Raw genomic sequence first — 1,877 nt, 5'->3', positions numbered from 1 at the left:
TTTTATTGATTGCATTCATTTCATTCATTGATTCAGGTTCATTTCATGAGCGGCAGCTCCCAAACATCTGCCGTTGGTCAAGCACACGATGAGGCGATTCGAAAAATTCAAGACCAACTTAAGCTGTGGTCAGATGACGACTGGGTGGGCGGAAGTGAATCCAGTGATATCAGAACCGAGCGATGTTGGCGTGAACAGGACAAAGTGGATGCCGATTTTCTTCTTCCAGCCGAAGTGACCATCATGGAACCAATTTTGCGCCTACTGCAATTGCTTTGTGAAAATCACAATCCAGCTTTGCAAGTAAAAAATCATACCCGACTTTAACAGCTCATTGCTGTATGCCGTTTCAATTCTCGTTTATAGAATTTTCTACGTTGTCAAGAAAATCGTACAAATTACAACATGGTCACGGAAACGTTGATGTTTCTGGACACCATTTGCGGAAGCACTAGTGGCAGTTTGGGACTTTTGCACGAGATCAATGAGCACAACGTATCTCTCGTTAACCAGGCGTTGATTTCGTTGACCGAATATTGTCAAGGTCCTTGTCATGAAAATCAGGTGATCAATAATCAGTCTGTTTAAAAATAAATTTTAATATAAAGTATTGCTTTTTCACTAAAAATAACACTCGACAACAGCAGTACTTTTATTTTTAGAATGCAATCGCCATGCATGAATCGAATGGTCTAGATATAATAATTTCGTTGGTGCTGAATGAAATAATGCCTTTAGCGGAGAAAAATATACAACTTGCTTTAGAAATTAAGGTTCTCGAACGGTTATTCATTTATTTTAATAAAAAAATATTTTATCATTATCTATTATTACAGAGCAACGCGTCGAAATTGCTTTTGGCAATTTTAGAATCGAGAAACGATTGCGATAACGCTGAGCGTATTTTGCGAAATATGGCTCGCATGGCAGGAGGAGCTGAACAGCTAGTAATATTATCAATTAACAATTATGAAGAACATTATATATTTTATCTGTTTATTCTACTTTGATTTTTCAATAGGTTAGCGCTATTACGGACGTATTCAAATTGCCAGAAATATCTTTTAACCATTCTGGATATGCTGTAAGTAGAAGTATAGTGTCTTTTACTGCCCAGCAACCACAACAACAAAAGTAAGCAATTGTATGATTATTATGATAATTATAATTAATAGGAAAAGATTGCTTCGCAATTTGATACTCCAAAAATTGTATTTGAAACGAAAACTGACATCAACGGCAATCCAGTAGAAGAAAATGATGGCTATTGTGAAGTATCGCCGTCAGAAGTTGGGCATAATATTTACATTTTGGCCCATCAACTTTCCAAATATTATCCAAAGTTGAACAGCATGCTCAAGCCGAGCAATGCTCGCGACGAAATTTCACGCAGTGCGCTTCAATTTTACACTGATCACACAGCACATATTGAGGTTTTGGTTTGGTTTCTCAATAAGACATATATATATATATATACATTTGATTCGCATTTTCCACTTCTAGGTTGTTCGCAGTGACCGATCGTTGGAGTTGATCATTTTTCCAGTTCCCCATGTATGTAAATTTTTAACCGAAGAAACCAAAGAGAGGGTCTTTTTGAAAACTGAACGAGATTTGCAAGGTTCGAAAGTTCCTGAATTTTTCGCCAACTTCGACACATTGTACAATGAAATTGTTTGGCAACAAAAATTGCGAGGTACAAAAACAACAAATCACCAATTAATACCTGAGATATCATTTCAGATAAACCATGGCTGTACAAGTGTAGCAGATCAGTACCAATTTGGATGCGCATGTCTTTTATTTTTGCTATGATTCTCAACTTTCTCGTTGCCCTGTTTTATCCATTCGATTCAGCAATTGGGAGGTAGGTTGGT

General features: G+C 36.9%; 1 protein-coding gene across 1 annotated transcript; it reads left to right on the top strand.

The window, feature by feature from the left end:
- Nucleotides 1-36: 36 nt before the first annotated feature.
- Nucleotides 37-1,867, top strand: Tsp_13224 (inositol 1,4,5-trisphosphate receptor type 1; the record flags this gene model as incomplete). The annotated part of the gene is made up of 7 exons (XM_003368500.1): nucleotides 37-303; nucleotides 367-564; nucleotides 663-773; nucleotides 837-947; nucleotides 1,176-1,433; nucleotides 1,504-1,696; nucleotides 1,744-1,867. Coding segments are annotated over 7 exons (1,262 nt in total), but the record flags the coding sequence as incomplete, so codon positions are not given.
- Between the last annotated feature and the right edge of the window lie 10 nt (nucleotides 1,868-1,877).

Source organism: Trichinella spiralis (genome assembly GCF_000181795.1).
Source record: "Trichinella spiralis strain ISS 195 chromosome Unknown Scfld2374, whole genome shotgun sequence".
Taxonomy (NCBI): Eukaryota; Metazoa; Nematoda; class Enoplea; order Trichinellida; family Trichinellidae; genus Trichinella; species Trichinella spiralis.
Note: the sequence above shows the minus strand (reverse complement) of the source record. Positions and strands in the feature narration are given on the sequence as shown.